Source organism: Neopelma chrysocephalum, unplaced genomic scaffold (assembly GCF_003984885.1).
Source record: "Neopelma chrysocephalum unplaced genomic scaffold, ASM398488v2 Primary Assembly neopelma1_97102, whole genome shotgun sequence".
NCBI lineage: Eukaryota > Metazoa > Chordata > Aves > Passeriformes > Pipridae > Neopelma > Neopelma chrysocephalum.
The window spans coordinates 1,541,396-1,564,482 of record NW_020925744.1 but is presented as its reverse complement, the minus strand read 5'-3'; the positions used below and the strand labels follow the sequence as shown (position 1 = coordinate 1,564,482).

At 39.2% G+C, this 23,087-nt stretch overlaps 1 protein-coding gene across 13 annotated transcripts in view; it reads left to right on the top strand.

The window, feature by feature from the left end:
- Nucleotides 1–1,441: 1,441 nt before the first annotated feature.
- The window catches only part of ANKRD31 (ankyrin repeat domain 31), a 62,596-nt gene continuing 40,950 nt past the window's right edge, over nt 1,442–23,087 (top strand). For 5 of the 13 annotated variants that reach the window (XM_027671543.1, XM_027671542.1, XM_027671545.1 and 2 more), the window contains exons 1-10: nt 1,443–2,287; nt 3,005–3,060; nt 4,730–4,809; nt 8,210–8,256; nt 8,874–8,965; nt 9,966–10,006; nt 10,192–10,284; nt 15,055–15,714; nt 18,791–18,915; nt 19,376–19,497. In XM_027671543.1, coding sequence (XP_027527344.1) covers nt 2,031–2,287; nt 3,005–3,060; nt 4,730–4,809; nt 8,210–8,256; nt 8,874–8,965; nt 9,966–10,006; nt 10,192–10,284; nt 15,055–15,714; nt 18,791–18,915; nt 19,376–19,497 — 1,573 coding nt within the window. In that variant the 5' untranslated portion in view covers nt 1,443–2,030. Of the gene's footprint in view, nt 2,288–2,452; nt 2,816–3,004; nt 3,061–4,729; nt 4,810–7,769; nt 7,869–8,209; nt 8,257–8,873; nt 8,966–9,965; nt 10,007–10,191; nt 10,285–15,054; nt 15,715–18,790; nt 18,916–19,375; nt 19,498–23,087 lie in introns of those variants that run through there. The other 8 variants (XM_027671547.1, XM_027671540.1, XM_027671552.1 and 5 more) reach the window with 6 other exon arrangements.

Sequence of the window (23,087 nt, the reverse complement as noted above, 5' to 3'; positions counted from 1 at the left end):
TCCAGAGGTCCCTTCCAGCCCTAACAATTCTGTGATTCTCTTTAGTCACGGAGTCAGATGTGACACTATGATCGCTGCAAGACAGCACTCCAGGCTGGCACTGCTGTTACGTGTTTCTGGGGCTGAGCTTGCCAGCTAACACGTTCAAATACAAACCAAGAGGTTTTGAAGCAGATGATCCACACTCTGGCTTTCCTGAAGGTGCTTCTTACATGTGGCACCACATTTGGAAATATATCTACTAGCTCCACGTGGCGCTGTGCTGTGAAGCATCAGTGTGATCCTCAAAAAACGAAGCACTTATGAAAAGGTTTCCTAAGAACTCCACCCAGAGTAGTTATTAGTGACGAAATCATTCACGCCAGCTCACTCTTTTAACATGTAGATGGCCTTTTTGTTCTCATCTTCAGTGGAATATCTTAAAAATACTACTGTGTATCCATCTTTCCTGACAGCTTCTTTCTTAACACATTTTCTTCAGTATCTCACCTTCATTACCTGAAAACTGTAAAGTATTACCAGTGAGATTTCTGGACTCACTTGATAACATGCACAGCAATTGCTATAATTGCATACGGATATGACTAAGCCAAAGCATAATAACAATTTGTACGTAGATTCAAAAATTATGTGCAAATTATATATAATTTAAGATGACTCTTAGTATCTTAGCTCTGTTTTCCACATTTTCCATGAACACTATTTGGAGAGTATTAAAAATGCTAATTTTATCATCAAGTTCACTGGCAGCGGGAGTCTGCAGTGATTTGGGGTTTGCAGTCTGTGCGACACCACATGCACTGACATTAAGTTCTCACATCTGTAGCTCTTTGTGGTGGCCTGCCTGCAGCCCAGCCTTGCGCTGACAGAGGCCATGGGAGCAGCACTGCCCCACTGCCAAGCAGATAGCAGGTAAAGCGGAGCCAGAGCAGCTCTGCCTGAGGAAAATGTTGTGATTCACAGACGATCACTGAAGAGTGCTACTGCAAATACTGTCAAAGTATTGTCAACTAATAATTTGGTTATCTCAAACATGTTCCTACTCATGAGCACATGAACATCATGCTCAGGACAGCAGGTGAAGTTAGCTATTTAACCATGGCCAGGGAACGTTGCCAATGGAGGGACTCCAAACACAGATACAGGGCCTAGTTTAGAAAGGAGACATTGTTTATTCTGTGCAGGGTGCAAGATGGAGTTTTCTCAAAATTTTACAAGATACATACATTTTAGAAACCATAGAAGTCACAGTTCATTGGCTACAAGCTACCTTGTTTGCTTATTAATTAGTAGTCTATCATATCTTGGTTAAATGATTCTCTTGCTTCTCATGCTCAGCCTTTCTCTCAAGTTGGTGGGTTTCTTGAGTTGTCGGTCTGTGAGTGAGTGGTTGCAATCTTTGACTGCCGACTGCCAGACTCAAGAGGCCATGAACTGGCACAGATCCCTTCCTTTACAAAGGGCACAGAGACCTGTGGTGCCAGCCAGGTGACCAGAAACACAACAGGTGACAAGAGACACAGCAGGAGCCGACAAGTTAACAGGAACGTTTAGTCAGGAACTGTAGCAATAGGACAAGAAGTAATGGGCATAAATTGAAAGAGGAGAAATTTAGGTTAGATATTAGGAAGAATTAGACAGTGGAACAGGTTGCCCAGGGAGGTTGTGGATGCCCCAGCACTGGCAATGTTCAAGGCCAGGCTAGATAAGGCCTCGAGCAACCTGGGCTAATCGTCCTTGCCACTGGGGGTTGGGACTGGATGATCTTTAAGGTCTATTCCAACCCCTTATCATTCTATGATTCTAAGACCCCAGATTATACAATAAAAGCCCAGGTCGTCCTTGATTCAGGGTCCCTCCTTTGAGGCTATAAGGCCTTTCACTGATAAGGCCAGACCCTGTTTCACAACCCCCCTCCTCGTTCTATGTAACTCTCTGGGCAAATAAGCGTTTCTGACTCTTGAGATATCAGCATCAGGACTGCACAAACGTCCAGAAGCGAGCCTTTTTAACGGCACACAGCACGGTGTATGTTAGTGCCCTGCGGCTCTAGGGAACGACGTGCGCCCGGGGCTTCCCGAGGGGTAGCGAGGCGCCTCCACAAGATGGCGGCCACCTCGGAGTGCAACGGGCGGCCGCCTGAGGAGGCGCCGGGGCAGCGCCGGGGACAGCCCACGGTGGAGCGGCGGGTGTGCGGCGGGGAGACTGACACGGACAGCGACGAGACCGTCGTGGAGGGCTCTGTGACGGAGAGTGATGTGGAGGAAGAGGAGTTCTGTAGGAGGAGGTGGTAACGCAGATGGCTCTGAGCGGCACCTGCCTGTGCGAGGGCGGTGGTGTGGTGCGGCAGGTGTGGCGCGCCCACGGAACAGCAAGGGGCCCGCGGCTGAGGGGACGCTCCGGGGATGAGAGTTTTACCTTCTTTGTTTTTTTTTTTTCCTTCCCCCCACCCCTTTCTGTATTCAGAGGCGTTTTGTATGCCCTTAGACTCAGTGGTTCTTAGCTCCGCTGATGGCCTTGGAGCTTGTGCCTCTGGACCCTCCTGAGTAACATTTCAGTCCGTAGAAGTGAAATGCCCCAGAAACCAACTCGGAGGAAATAAACACTATTAGATGCAGTTGGTGTTGATACTATTTCCCTGCAACCTTGACTTGATACCATTTTCACTACATTTTCTCTCATTTAAGACATGGCAAGGGATTGAAAACACCTGTAGCTGCACCTCTTTGTGCTGGGTTTGTGGCCTGGCATTTCTTGGAAATACATAAAGCAGCAATGTGCTTCAATATCTGTGATTTTCTATGCAGAAAATCAGGTATATCCCTACAATTTGGGTGTCCTTTGCTGTTGGTGTTAGCACTTGCCCAGCGGTGTCCAAATGTCAGAGGCTGGGATGGGCACCTCTCTTAAACTGAGGGTTTAAGAGAACTTAAACTCTGACCTGCCCTTTGATTTCATAGGACTGTAATTCTTAATGACCTTTTATTTTATTTGTTTTGCAAAGGTTGGCTTTTCTTAATGTAGACATAGCTTTAACCACTGAGATGAGTATTACTGAAGGTAGGACGGATTCTTTTTTTCAGTTTGTTTATTTCCTTAAACTGTTGCTTTAGATATTGCCTGAGTCTGTTATTTATACTTCAGTGCTGCATGAAGTTAATTCTTAGGAATGAATGTGCTCTTTTATTACATCTATAATTTTAGCTCATATTTTAGGAGATTCTTCAGCTCTTTTTTAATATTTGAAAATTAGGTTTGCTCTTGACTTCTCTATTCTTTCTCTGTACTATAACTGAGGATCCCTGTCTTGGGAAGTGTATGAACTATATATAGGAATATCCTTTTTATTTACATGTATGTGTTTGTATGTATGTGTTTGAGCAGAATAAAATAAATGGAATCTATACACATAATAGTTATATGTAACTATAGTTGCTTATAGTATTTTTAAAAACCCTTTAATATTGTTAATATATCAATTCTCTGTAGCATATGAAGTTTGGGTAGGTATATTTAAGTGCATTATTTTAAGTGTATCATTAAATTACTTTCAGTGTAAATGATTGCACGCTCATTTAAAGTCTTAAAATCTTCCATAATAATACCCATAACACATGCTGCATGAGCAAGCATGTCTTAGTTACATAATAGTTTCACTGATACCTCCTTTGCTTTTTTATATAATATACTCTACTTGCATCCTGTAGGTTTTATTTCAGCAATATTTTGGACTGACTATTCTTTAAGTGACATATGATGTTCTTCCAGATTTTTTTATTGTTTGTCTTTTTGCCAATTTGAAGATCTGAGTGGACTGTCATTTTTTATCAGCCTACTCTAAGTTAATATAAATCTTACCTAAAGCTGATTGGAATCTGAAGAAACTTTTCCAATGGCTGTGTTTTCCTGATGCTGAACCTTTTATAGTTGTTTAATAGTTTTGACTGAGGAAAGAAACATCATCCCATTTTGAACTTACCTGTGATTATCCACTGCAATTAAGACCTGGCAATGTTTGTTTGACTCATTCTTCAGTTTGTGGAGTGGGCATTTGTCTGAGGGTTGAGCGAGGGGGTTTTGTCCTTGCAACTGTAATAGATTATGATATTTTTAGCATTCTGCCTGCTGCATGTTGTATTCAGTAAATTGGAATTAGAATTTAATTATTCATGGATTTGTACATACTTGTATATTAGCAATTTGGGGATGAGATACATAACGCAAATATTAATTTGATTAGTATTTTACTAATGTCGGTATCAACATCTTAGTTTTCAAACTTAAGGGTTCAACCTTAAGGGCTTCTATCCTTTTTTTTTCCAGAAAGTCTTCCTTTGTATATTCATTAAAGAAACTACTCCATGTAAGAGTACAAGTATATTTTTAGTCAAATGGATCAGGCAGCTTACCAAAATTGCAGTTGTTAGTTTAAAAAATAAGAGGAAAGAGTTAATCTCCAATACAAACTCAAGGAGGGTCCTGGAACACTAAGTGAAATAAATCTCTCCCCCTGGCTGGTTTTATTAATTTCTTTTCCATTCATTGTAATTTCAAAATCTGGTGAGATAGATTATTTGGCCACTTAAATCCCTTGCATATCAGAAGCTTTGATGCGTGTACCTCACTTACTGAGTTATGTGAAAATGTATGCAATTACAGAAAGTTATGTAGAAATTAAGGCAATAAAAACTTTAATTACTGCGGATTTTTTGTTTGTTTTTTTTTCAAGGAACTCCTTCTCCAGAAATCTGTTTTACACCGAAATTTGGTGGCCAGACATACTGTCAAAAGGAAGACGAGATAAATCCAGTAAGTACACCAATGATGTCTTCTGTAAACATATCTAAGGATTAATTATTAATAAACCCACTGGGCCTCCCTTTGATTCCATGCGAAAGAGTCTGGTAGCTTACAGCTGAAGTGAATTTCATGTTGTCACATGTGTAGCACATTGTCTCCAGGAATGTATCCAAGTCTCTTCCCTGGTATTTCATGAAGTATTTCATGTGTGAAATTTCCTTTCAAATTTGAGGAACAAGCCCAGGACAAAGATAAAAAGTCGTGGAGCACAGTCTTTTTAGTATGTTCCTTTTAGGAGCTGAAAGATAACCGTCTGGATTGACTGTGCCTTAGATACTCACTGTGAGATTAGCTGTGATCCAATGATTGAACAATTGTTTTTTTCAAAAACAAAGAGATAATAATCTGAAATGCAGAATAAAATGTCTACTTGCATAATGATAGGGTAATAGTTTTACTCTATGGAAAATTCTGCATTCCCTAATCTAATAATTAGCCTACATTTTAATGTATTTACCATGGTTGTTAGCTGGCCCATAAACCTCTGTTCAGTTGAGCAATCAGTTTGCACCTGCATATGATACGGTCATGGAATAATTAGAGACAAACAGGTTCTCTGCTTTTGACTGTGAGTGTTACCCATCTTTAGCACTGTGGATTCACCAGTCCAAAGCCCACAGTCTGTATAACCTTATTCCAGTGAAAGAGAGGTAAGAGCTAAACTGTTTCCTAGATGACAAAAGCTTCGTTGAAAAAAGGCATTTCTACTGGAGTGAATGTTTTTACAGCTCATTATAAAATTGCAAATAAATTTGTCTTAGCTGACAGTGTGGGAAACAGTGAACAAAAATCCAAAAGATGCTGTTATTTCAAAGACTTTTCTCTGTAACTTTATTTTGCTCCTTGCATGTCCCAGGGTTGTCATGACTGAAGTTTATCATGGTTTTCTAAGGATGCAGGGAACGAGGGAAGTGCACATTTGCTCTCTTCCTTTCTGCTCTGGGAGCCGATCTGACTAGCCTCTTTCTAACCTAAGTCTTTGGCTTCATGGTTACCAGCAGATTAGCCAGTCTGCAATGCCGTTAAGAGATTCTTCCAAGTCTAAGGACAAATACCCTGTACACTAAGGAAAAGGTTAGAAAAGCAAAGAAACCTAGTACTTCTCACTAAATAGTTTGGGTAATCCTTACTAGTTTTTTGGGGGGGGACACCTGTACAGCATGCCACTGGCAGCTTGGTTGTGCAAAGCTTGGGGACAGTGTAAAACTTAAATCTTTATTGAATGCTGTAAGGAGTGGTATTGGCTTGTCATCTTTGATACCCACATGTGTAGCTTGCACCAATGTGGCTTTTCCAGCCACTCCAAGAACCAACATGGAATATGGTTACATAGAAGCTTTCCTTCTACTATGTCTTAGGAATGATCTTAGGTGAGTACAGCATTTAGATGTGATGTGATATGACCGTCGTGCAGCCTGGACTGGCTGTGATTTTTTTCAGGAAATGTAACATCCATTCCAGTTGTTCCAGAGAGTCTTAGCTATCTTTGTACTTTGGATGGTTTTGGGGGAGGCTTGGGATATGCAGTCCTGTCTTTGATTCCATCATGTAAGAAATTGTAATTAAGAATTTTCTTCCACCAGAAATGCAGTAGACATACATCAGGTTTTGTAGGATCCATGTTCTTTTCAACTGACAAGTCATTTTCCTTATCTATTAACACCCTATTCCATGGCTTGTTCAGACAGATGTCATGATTGTAAGTTTGTGCTTTCAGCTTTCCCATACTTCATTTTTCTTGCCGTGTTTGGTGAAGTGCACCTAACAGCTTTTTAGCATTAGTCTTTCTTTGGACCACATCCAGAGTCCCCTCATGTAGTTGGCTGTATAAATGAGTGTTGAAATTAGAAAAATTATTAGGATTTTGCAGGAATTTCCTTACCAAAAACAAGGAGCAGGACAAAAAGCTGTTCCGGTACTTCCAGTCAGTGGCCACAAATACTATTTCTGTAACTTATATGATTTGAGAAGACCCTTCAACCATTAAGCAATACATGAATTTTGCTTAGAACTTAATTTTTTAGCAGAAAAAACAGCTCCTTTGTCTTGTGAGTTATAAGGGTAGTTCACTGAGCTTTTAAGAGCAATGTAAAGCAGTCAGAGAGGTTTGATAGCTGTTCTGTTATTCTCTTGACTTTGCCTGGTCTCTGAATAATGTTCTGTGTAAATATTCAGGCTAACTCGCCTGAAGGGTGTATTTAAGCAAAGTCAATAACTTTCTGTGAACTATCTCATTGCCATATTTTGGAATTACGTGAGTTGATAATTGTTGCACAAACTAAAGAATCTGTTCTGTTCCAGGAAGCCTTTTAGCAGTCCTCCTACTGGCCAATCTACATCTGTTACTCTTCAGGTCATTGTTAAGATGGTTGGTCTTCCTGCCTTCCTAATGTCTTCTGTAAGACAAAAAAGTTGTCACTTGGTGCCTGCGCCAAGGTGTTCTTTCCCAGAATCTTCCTAGTGCTGTTAATGTCCACTGTATGTCAATTATTTGTTTAAAGTTATAGCCAGTTCACTAATAATACTCAGTCTTCAGCTCACCAGTGAGAGAACCGTTCTGCAGTTCACTTTCTTCAGTGTCTTCCTTAATCATTCCTAGTTTGCCTTACGCTTTATATAAAGGCTCCTTTTTCTGTAAAAGGTGTATGTATTTTCTGTAAAAAGTGTATAATGGCTTACATACTTTATAAAGTAGATAAAGGCTCCATTTTCCACACTGGAGGAGATCTCTCCTGTATGTACAAAGGCACGAAAAGCAGATCCAAGCTCTTTGTACTGAAGTGTTGGAATTTGGCACCTGCTGTTACATTACCCTCATGTTCTTTCATGTGTTGGATTGTGGCAGCCCTGCCACTTAAGAGGTTGCTGATGTGGGGGGTCTTGAAGTAATTAAACTATGCTGTTTACAGGGGTATTGAGAGTAGTATACTGAGCTTCACAGTCTCTGGAGCAGCACCCTTTTTTATTTAATGAAAAAAGGCAGTTGTTATCAAAGAAAGATTAAAACTGTGAGTTGAAGTTAAAATACCTTGTGTTTTGGTCCTTTGATGTATAAAACATCTTAAGTTTGAAATACTCATGTCTTAGTTGCATGGGTATGTTTTCCTTCTGGGTGAGTGTTATCTTCCACGGTCTTATTTTTCAACATTTTTCTCAAATAGTATAAATTAAAAGAAAGATTTAAGCAGAATACTTTTGTGACTTATTAGTAACCTATGTAATGATAGGATCTAAAAATTCCATTTCCCAACTCAATTACAGAAGGAAGAAGGTAGGCAATTGGTAATAAAACAAACAAACAAAAAAATTAAATACTTTGTTTGTTAACTTGGTAATTTTTTTTCTTTAGGTACTTCAAGAGGCATACACATCTGACCAGTCTCAGTCTCTACTGCAGTGAGTATAATACATCACACAGGAATTCCAGTCAGGCATACTGTAATTAAACAATTCCATTATACATCCATTTGTATGCTATTTTATTCTCAGTGTACTATTTAGAAACAGTTTTCTTGTTTGCTTAGTGAAGGATCTATATTTATGTCACAGGTAGTTCTATGTTCAGTATGTACCTGGATTTATTTATATTGATGATATTACCTTTATTGGTTTAAACCAACAAGAGTAACAGAACTTGGAGAAAACCATTAGACAAACAAAAATTTATAATAAGTAATAATAGACCTTTTGTTCCTGGAAGCTATGGAAGGATTTCAGGAGAAGATGGATTTATAACAGAAACACAGAAAGAACTAATAGAAAACAGGAAAGTCCATTTTTTCGCTTAGAGAATGAATGTGCAAACATAGCCAGTTCCATGTAGGAAATCCAGAAGTCTTATTTGTTGCATGTCCTTGTAAAATAAAAGTATACCTCTGAAATAACTGCAGCTGTTTTCATGAATAATGGTTAGCACAAAATTACATAAAAAAACTCAAAGTTCTGTAAAAATTTTCATAAGGTGAGCAGATTACAATTCTTTAAGAACTTTTCATTGTATTACTTAATTGTAGGGGTTGGATAAAGCGTTCATCACCTACCGAAAATATTTCTAAGTCTGATTTTTCACTTAATGCAGTAGAAGAACAGCAACTTAATTCTGTAGGTATGTTGTACAAAACTGGAAGTTGTTCTAGCTGTGTCAGAATCATTTGAGAAAATCACTTGAGAAGCTGAAGATGAGTATCCATGTAGATTTATTTGGAATATGATATGTGTGCTTTCCAACAGTTGTTTCATTTTTATAGTCATGGACTAAAAGTTCTGTTTTTGTAAGTGTGGTGCTAGGATTGTTTGAAGAAGTAACTCTTTTCTCAATCCAGTGCTATATATCCAGTATAAAATTATTTCATTACTGTGGAATTTTCTGACAAAAGTTACAGGCCACACAAATATACTTAGTACTCAAGTGCCATATGGATGTGTAAGGTAAATAGGTCATTGAGAGTTCCCAAATGTTTCTTACTAACATGTCAAAGAATCAGAGGCATTTCTAAGAAAGGAGAAACAGAAATGCTACTATTCCCCGTGTCTGTATGTCACTTCATGCTACTTTAGTTGTGCCTCCATTCCTCTGTGCTCCCAGCAGTGACTTATTTAGTTGTCTTCTGCCTTTACCTTATTTTTGATAACCCTACAGAAAAACACTCACTTTATTTCTGATGAGGAAGTTGCCAGGGAGTCACATGAATGTCAAAACGGGGTGATAGGAGCAGGGGGGTTGAGATCATCCCTTTCCAGAGGCAGTAAGTTATTAGGTTATTTTAGCACTATTGTCTAATTGCATTGTAATTAGAGAGGGCAGGGGATAAGTCTTATCCTGTGGAATGGGTGGTAATACCATCTGCTGACAGTCTTTGGAAAGACAGGCCTCTAAACCACAGTGAAGAAATGTGACAAAGTAGCTCTGGGAAATAATTTAGTGGCTAACAGAGCCTAACTAGAAATTTTATTGTCAGTTCCATGTAGGGAACATGACTATAGTAATTTTTAAGTTTTGAAACTTTATACTTAAACTTAGGAAATAGTGCCATTTTTTTAGAGGGAGTGAGAACTTTCAGAAGTGGAAAGTAAAACTAAATATTTGTCTACTCTCCTTAATTTAGATATCAAATTGAATGAATTTCAAAAGGATTCAGAAGAAAAGGTAAGTGTATTTTTACAAGAGAATGTATATAAAATATCATATAATTTATTTAGCATTATAGAGTATTTTACTGAAAAATGCCTGTTTCTTTCATTTTAAAAAGCAAGCACATAGCTGTTGAAACTGTCACTGAGCTCATTAGGTGAAAGCACCTTTAAAGCTAAACTTTATTTTCTGCTTTTTAGGTAAGAACTGTAGTTCCTAAGCTTGCAGAACACAAGGGTAGGAGCACAGCAGTAAAAGGGAAGGGGGGAAGACATCATCATGACACAGAATCTGTAAGGGCTGTTACTTACGATAAAGTAATGAAGACTTTGAGTAGCTTAAAATGTTTCTCACCAATGAAAGTTATGGGAAAGGCATTACGTTTGGAAGGTCTCTGAAGAGAAATAGATTATCTGTAACTGTCCTGATTGAGGTAATAGTTGGGGAAAAAGCAACTATTTTTGATAAAATTCACCGAAGGTAGATTTGAGATCAGTATGGCAAATTTTGCATGTCTTGCAGCAAATACCATTGATGATCAGGGCCAAGTATTCTTTGTCTTGAAACAAAGGGAAAAAACTTGAAATCTCCTAGGCTTTTCTTTTCTGAAAAATATGCAGCTATCAATATAAGCCTATAATACCAAGTTTATTAAATGAAACATTCTCATTGCACAGAATTAGTCCAAGAGAACAAAATCCAAATGCCTTGAAAAAGAGATTGTCTTTGATTAATAGCCTCTGGAGAACAGGCAGATTGAGTGCGTTGAGAATATCTCCAGAGAAGATATTTTAGGAGCCTGGAGAAAGAAGGTTGGAAGTAATCACTGCAGTGAATGATACTTTTTGGATATTGACTGATGTTAGCACTGGCATGATCTGAGTCTTGCAGAAAGATCTTTAGTGAGAGGAACCAAAGGCCACCCCAGATTGATTTGCAGCAAGGGCAGAATGGACACCTTGACAACCAGCAGTGAGTCAGTGAGCATCTTAATTCTGTATGTCCCTGGAAACACAAGATAAATCTATAAATTAAGATAATCTGCATAGAATTCTGACACCACAAAATTAGTCTTGCTGGGTTTTCTTGACCCTGATGACGTAGCAACACTGATTTCTGTTGTGGTTAGTCTGTCAATAGTGGGGTCAATACTGTTCAACATCTTCAGTAGTGGCCTGGAAAATGGAACAGAATGCACCCTGAGCAAGTTCAGAGATGGTACTGGGAGGAGCAAGTGGTACACCAGATAGTTGTGTTGGCATTCAGAGGGACTTGGACAGATTTGAGAATGGGGCAGAGAGAAATCTCATTCAACAAAGGGAGGTGTGAAGTACTGCATCTGGGAAAGAATAACTTCAGGCACCAGTACAACTGGGGACCAGCTGATTGGAAAATAGCTCGGCAGAGAAGGGCCTGAGTATCCTGGTGGACCCTCTACTTTGCTCTTGTGAGACCTCACCTGGAGTACTGGAGTCTAGCTCTGGACGCAGGAAAGACATGGACCTGTTGGAGTGGGTCCAGAGGAGGGCCACAAAGATGATCAGAGGGCTGGAGCACCTCTCCTGTGATGAGGACAGGCTGAGACAGTTGGGATTGTTCAGCCTGGAAAAGAGGAGGCTCTATGGAGACTTCATGCAGCCTTTCACTACTTAAAAGGGGCTAATAAGAAAGATGGGGATAGACCCTTTCCTTGGGGTCTGTGGTAATAGGACAAGGGGTAATAGTTTTAAAGTAGAAGAGGGTCGATTCAGATTAGATATAGGGAAGGAATTTTTTATGATGAGGGTGTTGAAATACTGGAATATGTTGCCCAGAGAGCTGGTAGATGCCCCATCCCTGGAAACATTCAAGGTCTGATTGAGTAGTGTTCTAAGGAACCTGATGTACTTGAAAGTGTTCTGGCCCATGGCAGGAGTGTTGGACTACAGCCCGTTCTGTGATTCTGTGATCTTCCATATGAGAACAGGCTGATAGAGCCAGGACTGTTCAACATGAAGAGGAGAATGCTGAGGGGGATCTTACCACTGTGTATGAACATCTGACAGCTAGGAGTGAAGGTAAGGGACACTGACTTCTGAGTAGTTCCTACTGATAGGACAAGAGGAAATGGACACAAATTCAAAAGAAATTTTGAAATCTGAAATCCCATCTGAACACAAAAACATACTTTTTAACTGAGAAGGGGTGTCAGACACTGAAACATGTTTCCTAGAGCAGTTGTGCATTCTCCACCTATGTCCTGACTGGACATGGTCCTGGGCAGCCTGCTGCAGCTGACATTGCTTGAGCAGCAAGGTTGGACTAGTTGATCTCAAGAGGTCCCTTCCACCCTCAAATGTGTGATTCTCTGTGCCTCCTTCATGTCCCAGTATATTGCAGTAGTCTTCAGCAAAGCACTCTTATAGAAGCTGATAATGTTGATCTCTCTGAAGGCTTAATTCTTCTGTAGTGATTCTCTTGCATGTGTGTATTGAACAACCGTTGAACAACTGAACTTCTCTGCTGTTGTTTTACTCAGAGCTATCAGATACAATAGTCCACTTAATATTTCTACTCCACCCTTATTATTTATACTACAATATTAGTAATTCCCTTTTTATATTGTAGCATTTGTAAGCCACAGGCTGTGACACCCAAAAGCCTACAATTTCTTGATAATTTTCAAATTGTTCTCAAACATATAGGAAAAAAGTCCTTGCGTGTCATGATTCACCAACACCAAGGTGATGTGAATGTCCTGCTGGGTGCTGGAGCTGCCAGGCCAGATTTAACCTTGCTCATGTAGTGCACAAGGAGAAGTAAACATCTAAGGCTTGGCAAAGCCTGGCTCGCTCACTGGCCTTTGGTGCAGTACATGTATTAACATACAGTTTTTATATCCATGGTCAAGTAGGTTTTTTTATGAGACCTCTTCTTGACTTCCCTGTCTACCTGTTTCCTTTGGTGCTAGGTTGTGATTCAGCTGAGGCTGGAATTGACTGTGTCTATGCTCAGCTGTTACTCAGTGCATGCTTACTGGGTAAGGTGGAGAGGGAGGCAAGACATTCTGGGCTGATGCTAGGTCACCAGGATTTGTGCCTGGGTTAAGGAGCGCTATGATTTGGGTTTGTACTGCGACTAATTGAGACATGAGAATAGTGGGATTTAAATCAAGTTTTTTGAAGCAGTGTGACCAGTGGAAGAGATTCACAGATGCCAGGACATGGTTGGCATAAAATAATCAACAACATTATGCCAAAGTGGTACATTTTTTATGTAGAAACGCCTTTTTAAAATTAATTGCTTGAAGCATAGCTCTTCTGGTGGAAGATGGTCCTGAACCTGCATTTACCACAGTGTTGATACTTTACTACTGAACTGCTGACTGAGGGGGAATCCTTTTCCTCATTTGAATGAAACTTAGGTATATTCAAACCATATTTACCAGGCTGGGGTCAACAGAAGAGAGAACTCCCAGTTTTGATTCCGATCACAGCTGGCTCAGCTTTGCTTCTTCGGCAGCTGCTCTGTTGCTTTTCAAAAGACAATTGAAGGTACAGGGACCTTAGGCACTGGGGCTTTTAAGTGTCTTTGTGCATAATTGGCAGCTGAGGATGGGTTTTAGGGAGGGAAAGTTTAAACTTTTTTTATATTCTGCAGATTTGAATTATTTGTAGAGGAAGTCCCACAGGATTTTGCCGACAGAAAAGAGTGCTAAAGAAATTTAGGCATCTGTAGTTGGCCAGAAGTTTTTTGAACACATCACACGTAGGGTTTGGATTTCAGTTGGCATTTGGGTTTTTAGGATCTTGCAAAATTAATCCTTCATTGCCTGCGTTCTCCATTAATATAAATGTAAGTTTCACCTGTCCTTTAACTAATGGACCGAGCATTTTTCTTAGGAAATTTGTACTGTACATACATGCTGTTTATACCACAGTTCTTCAAGTACAGAAAGTTGTGCCAGTAGAGAGTTTTTATGCAGTTGGTTTATAGTCTGCATACTAAGTGGTCTAAAAAGAAAGTGTAGTTCAGTACAGCAAAGTAAGAAGGAGTCAGTACTTAAAAAGGAACAATTAGATACAAAGGTATAAGATAGGAAACAGCTGCCTGGGGAATAATTTTTCAACAAAGAAGCAGGGATTTATGTTTGCGTATAAACTGAGTGTAAGTCAATGGTGTCAGATTTCTGCCCTGTTTTATTGTGTGTGAGCTTTATTGAAATCATGTTACCAGTGGTTAAAGGTTTCTTGCACTGCCTAGTATTACCACTTGCTGGCAGCAAGACTCTAAAAATGCATTGAAAGGTATTTTCTTAAGATCCAGTACTACTAAGTAAGAGCACTATTATATACAAATATTATATAGAAAAAATATGGTTTAGGTTGGTGGAGGCACCATACTTTCTTCTGCAGAACATTTGAAACAGGGATAGGGAAAAAGAACACCACCTATGTCTTGGTATAAAAATGGGTGCATCTATTGAAAGCAGCTCAAAGTGTTTAGAAAAACAGAAGCAGTATTACTTTTCCAAGAACAGTTGTGCCTTTGTGTTCTGTACTCACTGTGGAAACTCAGTATGCAAACTTCTTGAACTCCTAAGCTTTTGAACTGAAGTTCGTGAGGCACAGATGTTCCACATCTGCATGGGATACACATAATCAAAACTCATATGTTGTGTTTTACTAACTATGTATTTTTTATTATTATGAATATGCTCATTTTCATTATTTCTACTTGACAGAAATTTTTAATTACTTTCTTCTAAAGCCTTTTAATACCCTCAGGTCACTGGCAATGGCATAGTATCTTTAACAGATCTAGTCTCTCTTGCTCTGGATTTTCACTGCTGTGAAAGTCAAGAGCTGAAATGATCTACTTTTGAAACTGAGACCTCAGTCTAACCCTTGTTGCAATTGTGTGAAGGAGGGCTTTGAGTCTTGTAGTTTATGCAAAAATTGATAATAAAAGATACATATATATGTATACACGTAGATGACTTCTAAAGTGAATATTAATTAAATGCTTTGTAGAAAAAGTTGTTCCATTACTTTTTGTAAACTTTTTTTTGTTTTAATTTTTAGCTTTCACAAAAATTAAGTAATGAAGATCTCTCTGCAGAAATGAGCCTCTGTCTGGATGGCCTTGTGGAAGATGTATCGGTTCTAAATGAACAGACACCAGAAGATAAATTTCAACATGTTTTAGATGATTGCCACAGAACCTGTGTGACTGCTATTGACACTGATAACATAGTAGAGGAGCATTCCCTTAATAATGATACAAATCTTTCTCTGACATCCCCAAGGAAGATTTTCATGGATGTATTCACTGAACAGAGTATAGAGACTGGTGGATTTGACGGCAGCGTTGTGTTAACATCCCCTGGTGATTCTGAGAGTCTTGAAGTGATAAACCCGTTGCCTGACAAGTTAGAGTGTCAGGGTCATGCCTTTTCCACTGATCCATCAGCAGCTGAGAGCAGTGATGCCCTGCCGGTAGAGCTTGTGCAGTCTCTGGATGCCTTGTCAGGATCTGTGGTACAACCTATCACTCCTATAGTGCCAGCTGAAAGACAGCTTAACACCGAGGGAGAGCAGCTAAATTCAGAACCCAGTATTCCCAAATTAGATGATGACTGTACACAAATAGCAAACATGATGGACCCTCAACTTGCTGCAAGTCAGGTGAAAGAAATAAATGCCTTCAGAGGATCCAACTCTCAGAGGACAACAAATGAGCAAGTATATACACAATTTAATTCATATTTGGAAATCCCTGTTTATCATAAAATATTTTATAGTAGCCAAATTACTTGAAGATGTGAATCTTAGTAAAGAATAAACTGGCATCAGTAATTTGCATGTTTAAATCATTTAAGTTGTTTTTGTTTTAGAAGTCCAGTAGTCTATTTTCTGCATTGATATATCCATGTGATGAAAAAGTTCAACCTGCTGGGACAGGAAATACTGTTAAAGTTAATTCAGTGACTGATTTGGAAGTCTAGAATCAGCATGGGAATTTCAAAAACTCTAGATTCCTACCCCATACAGTTCTATTTTTTCTCCAGGCTATAGTGTGCTATTTTCTTCTGTCACAGTTCTTACTGCTGTAACATACAAATGCTTTGCAAGTACTATAAAATAAATTCAGCTATGTCTTTTCTGTAGACTGGAAAGATTACTCAATGGGGATTTTTTACACATGTTTTTAGAAGTGTAATTATTTGATTTAGTTGTGCTTATGTGAGACTTGCTGAAAAAATTAAGGCATGGTTTTATGTCCATATCCTCCCCTGAAGAAGTCAGTGTATGTATGGATACAGTGTGTGATCCTTCTTGTTAGGCCTTGTGCTGTAAAGGTGTTGTGGAATAGGTCATTTGTATTCAAATGCAAAAATCTGGAGAGGAGCATGAAGGGAAAGCAATGCCATAATCTCTTCCTGTTTAGATTATAATAAGGGAAAGAGAAGGACACATAGGAGATGTATCTTTATGCTACAAAGTGTAATAGGCATCTCTTGTAAACCTGTGATCTGATTCTCTGCTGTGTTCTCTTTGAATAATCTATGGCTGCAAATCAATGATCAGTCATGAATAGCCAGCTATTTAAAGTGGGTTTACAACCACTTTGCTTCCCCACAATGGTATAAAGCATCCAAAAACTATGAGTTAATTCTGTCTTTTCATAGTGGTATTAATACCATAGTGGTATTAATATCATAGCATGTAATAAAATGAGCCACAAAGGTGGCAATTTCAAGGTGCTGAAAGGTCTGTCATATAATTTTTTCAGAACTATAGCACTTTACAAAGCTTTTTCAGTGACATTTTGATTTCTGAAATTGGTAGCACAGCTGTGTGAAGCTTTATGTATAGATCTACTCAAAATCACAGTTAAGATTATGAAGCAGACTCTTGTGGAAATGGGTATCTATAACCTCTTGTTGATTAATACTCAGTTTTAGCTTTTTTTTTTTTGTGTCTTCATCTGGTGTTCTTGAAGGCACGAAGTAAGGAGGCAATTTAATGAGAAAAAAATTCCCAGATTATTTGTTAGTAACTGTTAAATTCTAACAGTATATTCTTCACCTTGGTCTTCTCTCATTCTTGTTTCTTCCAAGCATTCTTGTTGTGGTGAAACAAGTGCCCTAAAGAGGAGAACCTGTCCTGTCCTGTAGATGCGATCAGGGTGCTAGATAGCCCATTTATTTTAGTATATGATCTCTTTTAAAGCAAGTGTGAGGTTTCTTTTCATTGAAATGTTTTCTTCTTCTTCTCTAACCATCAAAAAGTATACTGCTGTGATAGTTTTGTAAAGTAACATAGAATCATAGAATCGTTAAGGTTGGAAAAGACTTCTTAAGAACATCAAGTCTAACCATCCAACCATGAACCCCCGTTCACTACTAAACCATCTCCCCAAGTGCTACATCCACATGTTTTTTGGACACTTCCACAGATGATGGTTCCACCGCTTCCCCAGTCAGCCTGTTCAAATGCCTGACCATTCTTTGAGTGAAGAAATTTTTCCTAATATCCAATCTAAACCTACCCTGGCACAACTTCTGGCCATTTCTTACTGTCCTGTCACTTGCTACCTGGGAGAAGAGGCCAGTCTCCACCTTACTACAACCTCCTTTTAGGTAGTTGCAGAGAGTGATAGGGGCCACCCTCAACCTCCCCTTCTCCAGGCTAAACAACCCCATATCCCAGGTTGGTATGCATCATCCCTTGATCTAGGAGGACCACTTCTGGGAAAGCAATTCACCTCTTCAGTAGCCTCTCTGCTAAATATGTCAATTAAAAAAATTAATCAGTGAATTCTCCTTTTCTGTCAGTATCCCAGGAAAGGACTAACAAGTCCTCCCATGTCATTGAGAAAGAATTTCTATTCATGTGTGTTGAGGTATGTCCTAAAAGCTTTCAGCATTACTCAAGTGAGTAATGAACTAATGAGTACCCAGGTTTCAACAGCTTGAGTGGTACACAACAGCATGTTACACTCACTTGGCTAAAACAGGGAATAAACTCAAGTAACTCAAATTAACTTCCATGTGATGACCTGTCTTTAGGCTGGGATTTCTCTCCATTACTGTTAGGATAAGTCTCTGGTATACACAAATCAATTGCACCCCCTGGAATGAGTAAATCACTATCATCTTTGAAAGTAACTCTTCCTCTTAATCAGTGGTGGGGGTGATGAGGACGCCTAGTGACATCTAGTTGCCTGGCTTTTAGAAGGCTGAAGGTTGGTAAAGTGAATCTCATCGATAGTGTCTGTAGCTCAGGGATGGTATGTCTTTAGAAATAACTTCTCAGCTGGGTGAAACATGGTTCTTACCCTGTATCTGTTTCTAGGCTTCTGCAAGGGTGATATTAGATGGGCCAGCTTAAGACATCTAAAACATTATCTAACTTTTTAGGACAGGAGCTCATGTCTATAGGAAACTGAAATGAGTCTGTTAAGTCAATTCATATGTCCAGATAACTTTCAGATAGAACAACTTTTGTTTGCTGTCAGCCAGCCGAGATTTATGTTTTAAGTTGTAATTCTGAGTATCCTAATTCTCTTGGCTATTTCTGTCAGGAGCACATGGTATGGCATACTACTTCAGGGGTGCCTTTCCTATGGCAGCCTCTGTCTCTCCTATCTGTAGAAATCCAGTTATTCACTAAAGCAACACCTCTATTGTCTGTGAAGACACATACAATTTTTAAGTGTTCTTGGAGCTCTTTTATATACAGCCCTTGTTTTACTGCATGCTTACTGGTTGCTTGTAATATTTCTTTGTTTTTATCACAACCTGTGGGTGATCAGCAGAGAGAGAAAGAAGTAATTCCTGATTACTGGGATACCACCTCTAGTAAAAAGCAAACTAGTGAGGAACATTCCCGTTCAATGGAGCTTGCAGCATGTGCAGAAACAGCCCAAACAATATCAAGGTAAGTGAAGCAGTTGAGACAGACCTCCTCAGGAAGGTACAGAGATTGTGATTGTGTTTCCTCTCATCGTAAAATACTTGAAGAGACTCAGCAGAGAATGTCTCACAGTGGCAGTAAAACATGAAACAAACCTAAGGATTTTGAGTATGAGAAATTAATACATAATATTCTTAATTTTTTAAAAATATTAATGTGATAAATACAATGCATATGGAGTACTCATTTGTCATATGAATGAGTTTAAATGATCAAAAGGTAAAGGTTTTACCTTTTATTAAAAGATCTGGAAGTTAGTTTCTCCTCTGATTTACTCTTTATCAAGTACTACCTAAGTTAGCTTGTGTACTTGCATGCTGTTACTTCCTTTTAAAATCAGATACGTTCATATTTATTACCTCTATTGTAAACACTGTTTTATATAGAGAATAATTTTGTTGATTCTAAGCAAATCTCTTGTCAGTAAAATTCAGAAATCTACTTCTAAAGACAAGCAGAATCTAGAAACCAGAATATGGCAAGAAATAATTCTGAGTGAGTATACAGAAGCTAATCGGAGGAGCAAGAGAATTGACAACAAACGGAGTAAGATATTCTATGCTGTTATCATACAGATTATTTTATTATTTGAACAACTGTACTGAATCAAATACAATTAATAACCTTACCAATATATTGTGGCATGAATTTCTTTTTAAAATATGGTAGAAACATTTATTTTAATAATTAAAATTATTGATAATTTCCCTCACTTCTGAAAACTTTCATATTAGCAACCTAACAGTTGACTTGTTTGCATAAACTCATTAAGAATCATGAGAAGTTTTTCAGGATGCAATATTTATCACAGTGTTTTATATGAAAAAAAATTACAGTGTATTCTGACAAGAAGAGAAATATTTTCATGCAGAGTGAAAAAGGTACATAAATGACACGCTTTTATATATCCTTTTGTCATTTAGTGTTCTGTGTGCAACTTCATTCTCAGGGCTCTGCCATCTGCAAGAATTGGCTTCTACAAAACGGTTTATTCTATTTTGAATGCCTAGTGTTGTTATCCAATCTACAGGATTATAGGGCCTTCACTACCACAGTTACGGAGCACCTTATGAAGTATTTTTTTTTGCGATGTGCTTTGTCAGACAGAAAGATTACTATTTTTCATCCTTTGAAGATACATGCATACAAGTTCTTTACCTCACAGAGGAATTTTGTAGGAGGATAAAGAATCTCGTCACTTATGTCCGCAGTCTAGCACCTTTAAGATTGGGATCTTAAAAGTTGGTTTTTGTGGGTTTTTTGTTTGTTTTTTTTTTAAAGGCCACTTAGTTGGGATTTATCCATGAATCTACAGTCATTTAAACATCTTACAAAGTTTGGAAGTATTTGAACTGTAGCAGCTACATTATAGATCTTAAAAAACGTGAAGAATTCTGCCTCCAATTAACAAACCTTCTCTTTTGCAGGATTTTAATTATTCATGGTAGAAGCACTATGTTGATAAGATTTAAAGTTGAATGAGTAGCTGCTCCTCTATTTCAAACTCACTTACTAGTTTCCACTCAATAAATAGGGTGTTGGTTCTTTAACGTGACTTCTGCAGAAAGAGTTGCAATGCCTGTAGAGTTAGCTTTGCGTTAAACCAGTCTAGCAAGTGTATCTCCCTATTGTGTCAGACCTAGCAATCAAGAGCCCATGAGTCGTCTTAGTTTGGTAATTCTCTGAGAAAACAGCTCCATGATAAGTTTCATTTGGGCTGGCACAAGGTCAGGCACATGGAAGGCACTAGGGAAGGCAAGGTGGAAGTGATGGGAAATAGGTCTTCTTGAAGGAGGAAGTTGAATCAGGTAAATTGTAGCATAAAACTGCACCTTGTTCTGTGTATATCTCTGCAGTTTAATCCCTCCTGACCATAAAGCAAGATCTTAGGGAGGTGGTGGTCCTTCATCCTTGAGACGTGCCCTGCCCAACGCAGCTGTGTTCTCAGCAACATGGTCTCAAGACTTGTGACTGCTGCTTGTTCTAGAACAGATGTATTAGTCACATAATCTGACCAGTGGATGTTTAGGATTGTACAGAGACAGCGTTGATGGAAGCGTTCTAGGAGTCGCAGGTGGTGGCGGTAGATGACCCATGATTCAGATCCATATAAGAGAGTAGACAGCACTATGGCTCTGTAAACACTGATCTTAGTACTTTTCTTCAAGTGTTTATTTCGCCAAACTCTTTTATGAAGCTTTCCGAAAGCACTATATGCCTTTGCTAACCTGTTGTCTATTTCTCCATCAATCTTACCATCTGAGGAGATGAGGCTGCCTAGGTAATTAAACTGCTGGACTGATCTGAGCTCTGATTCACCAATGGTGATGTGGGGATGATGGAGGACTTCCTGAGGTGCAGGTTGATGGAGAACTGTCTTCTTTAAGCTGACTTCCAGCCCAAAGAGCTCAGCAGCATCTGCAAAGCAGGATGTTAAACGCTGCAGGGCTGCTTCTGTGTGTGCAACAAGGGCGGCGTCATCAGCATAGAGCAGCTCCCGGACAAGATGGTTTAAGGTCTTAGTGTGGGCCTTCAGTCGCCTTAGGTTGAAAAGGCTTCCATCAGTACGATATCGAATGTAGATACCGTCCTGATCATTGAGGTCTGCCATGGCCCTTTGGAGCATCATGCTGAAAAAGACTGTGAATAGGGTTGGTGCGAGAACACAACCTTGTTTCACACCATTCTTTATTAGAAAGGGCTCAGAAAGTGTGTTGGACAGGGCACGTCTCCAGGATGAAGGACCACCGCCTCCCTAAGATCCTGCTTTATGGTGAACTTGCCACTGGCCGCTGCATGAGAGGAGCCCTGAAGAGGAGATACAAGGACTCCCTGAAACAACATCTCAGCCTTGGCCATATTGATCAACATAACTGGTCTACTCTGGCCTCCAATTGGGAGGTCTGGAGACACACCATCTATAACGCTGCTGATGCTTTTGAGAAAGCACGCAGGATCACTCTTGAGGAGAAAAGACAACGCAGAAAGAATCGTGTCTTGCAGAATATACCACCTAAGGAGTCTTTCTGCTGTGCCTTTTGCAACCGGATGTGCCTGTCTTGTATTGGCCTTTTTTAGCCACCAGCGTGCTTGCAACAAACGTGGGTGGAGCCCTCCTCAAATCTTCGTTCACGGAGCCTAGCCATGATGATGAATCCCTCCTGAACTGCTTGGCTAGTTTAGACCAGCTTTGACTAGTGACTGCATATCCGAAATGCTTAAGGTCTTGCAAGGCTGGGCAGGTAGAGGAGAGGGACTGTCCATGTGCTCAACTGAGGGAAAGTCCTGAGTAAACCCATATCTGTTAGATTCTAAATATCTGCATAGACTCAAGAACTTTAGAAGTTTGGGAATTAGTCTGAGCTCACAGTATATCACCATGCACGAAACAGAGACATCCAGCTGCGTGAGTTACAGCTCTGGAAGAACTATGGTTTTTAAGGTCTATTTCTGACACCTGGGCAGAATTTTAGGGCCAGTTAGACACACCTGCTACAGCCTGTGGAGAGGAGCAGTGTATGAGCCTGCTGTCCCAAGCATTTTCATTAGTAGATGAATTAATGGCCTAGGCCGTGCACTGTGTTTTCCTGCAGGCAATTCAGCTGTTCTTTCCTTCTTCCCTTCTTTCCTCCCTCTCTGTTTTTCATCAGATGCAGTAGCCAGGATGCTCTTCTCCACAGTTTTAAGGGATGCTGGAATGGCACTGCTAGTGAAGTACAGAAGAGCTCATCTATGTATTGGAAATAATTTCAGCCAAGATGAAAACTTTGATGAGTGCATAATGGGAGATAGCATTTGTTTTGTAAAATAATAAACTAAAAATTAAAAATAGTATCTTTTACATTGTATTTTTTTACGTTTAGGCCTCATATTCACCTTTCACTCCTTGCAGAAAAGGCTGAGCTGGTTGTGAAGTAATGGGAAAAGGTAGTCTGAGGGAGCTAATCTCAATCACTATCTGAATGTAAATACTTCCTCACAAAGCAGAGGTTTTAAAAGAAAAATGATTACAAAATAAGGGTTGATAAATTTGAGTTTTCTTAAAAGTTAAATTATTGAATAACTGACTTAGTTATTGAAATGGTCTCCTTACAATGATTTGTATTGCAGAATAGCAGTTTTATCATCCATTGGGA